General features: G+C 63.0%; 1 protein-coding gene across 1 annotated transcript in view; it reads left to right on the plus strand.

Moving 5' to 3' along the window:
• The window catches only part of LOC103773751 (septin-5-like), a gene marked incomplete at both ends in the record, with an annotated part of 1,603 nt that extends 167 nt beyond the window's left edge, over positions 1 to 1,436 (plus strand). The window contains 3 exons of the mRNA XM_008941129.1: positions 41 to 127; positions 930 to 1,053; positions 1,251 to 1,436. Of these exons, the coding sequence (XP_008939377.1) occupies positions 41 to 127; positions 930 to 1,053; positions 1,251 to 1,436 (397 nt within the window). The remainder of the gene's footprint in view (positions 1 to 40; positions 128 to 929; positions 1,054 to 1,250) is intronic.
• Between the last annotated feature and the right edge of the window lie 14 nt (positions 1,437 to 1,450).

Genomic DNA, 1,450 nt, shown 5'->3' on the forward strand with positions numbered 1-1,450 from the left:
TTACGTACTACCCGTCCTTATCCTTGGCCCCCGTTCCCAGGGGAATCCGGGCGTGGCAAGTCCACCCTGGTCAACAGCCTCTTCCTGACGGACATGTACAGGGACCGCAAGCTGCTCAACGCCGAAGGTGAGGGGGGGACAGTCCCAGCAGTGGGGTGTCCTGGGTGTCCAGGGAGGGGGTAGCAGAACCCTGTGCCCAACCTTCAGGTCTCTGAAGTGCTGTGTGGCACGTTGCCAGCTGCCTGCCGGTGCTGGGGACCATGCCAAAGCAGCAAGGACCCCCCTGCCCACCATGGGGACCCTCCTGCTGGGGCTTTGTCCCCGCTGGGCAAACAAGCCCCAGCTTGTTGGGGACCAGCTGGAGTGGCAGCAAATCCGGGAGGCTGCGGACAGCTGGGGTCCAGGGCACAGCGATTGTGCAGCTGCAGCCAAGCTTTTGAATGAAAAGTGCCCAAACTTGCCCAAATCCCCAGGGGCTCCAGGCAGTTGTTTGATTTGTTTCCGTTGCTCGGAGCGAAAGCCCAAACTCATGTGACCACAGGCAACGGGAGCATCCTGGGGGACGCAGGGATGTGGAGGGGTCCTGGGGGTGAAGAGGCTTGTGCTGACCCCAGAGCCGTGGGGTCACTCACGGGGGTACAAGGACCCCAAAATGTTCCTGCAGTGATGCCCGGCCCCAGCAGACCCCTGTGCTGCCAGAGCTGTCATCGGGTGGTGGTGGCACAGCCACCAAGGGATGGGTGCACAGCCACATGGGGCATCATCTCCTGGTGCTGGACCCCAGGGCACGTTGGGGCTGACCCTGCAAAGCCACCCCAGCCCCCCAGGGTGGAGGTGACACCTGGGGGCTGCTGCATCTCCTCGTGTCACCTCCATCCCGCCTCTCCTGGGGTGTACCCCTGGTGTTGACGTGTCTCCTGGCACTGCAGAGCGCATCACGCAGACGGTGGAGATCACCAAGCACGTGGTGGACATCGAGGAGAAGGGCGTCAAGCTGCGCCTGACCATCGTGGACACGCCAGGCTTTGGTGATGCTGTCAACAACACGGAGTGGTGCGTCCCATGGCTGGCTGGGGAAGTGTCCCCAGGGCCACAGGCAGCACCGCTGTGGGTGCCAGCAGCTCTGGGGGTGGGATGTCCATGGCTCCTCAGGCTGGGATGCTGAGCCGTGGCCACTGCGGTGCTGGGGGCACAGGGAAAACCCAGAGGTCCCACAGGGGGCTGGGGTGGTCACCTCCCTGTCCCTGCAGCTGGAAGCCAGTGGCTGACTACATCGACCAGCAGTTCGAGCAGTATTTCCGTGACGAGAGTGGCCTCAACAGGAAGAACATCCAGGACAACCGTGTCCACTGCTGCATCTACTTCATCTCGCCTTTCGGCCACGGGTACGAGCAGCCCCTGCCCCTGCTGCCAGGATGGAGGGTGCTGGTGTCCCGGTTAGAAGGCAGAA

This window comes from Merops nubicus, unplaced genomic scaffold (genome assembly GCF_000691845.1).
Source record: "Merops nubicus isolate BGI_N331 unplaced genomic scaffold, ASM69184v1 scaffold46635, whole genome shotgun sequence".
Lineage (NCBI taxonomy): Eukaryota > Metazoa > Chordata > Aves > Coraciiformes > Meropidae > Merops > Merops nubicus.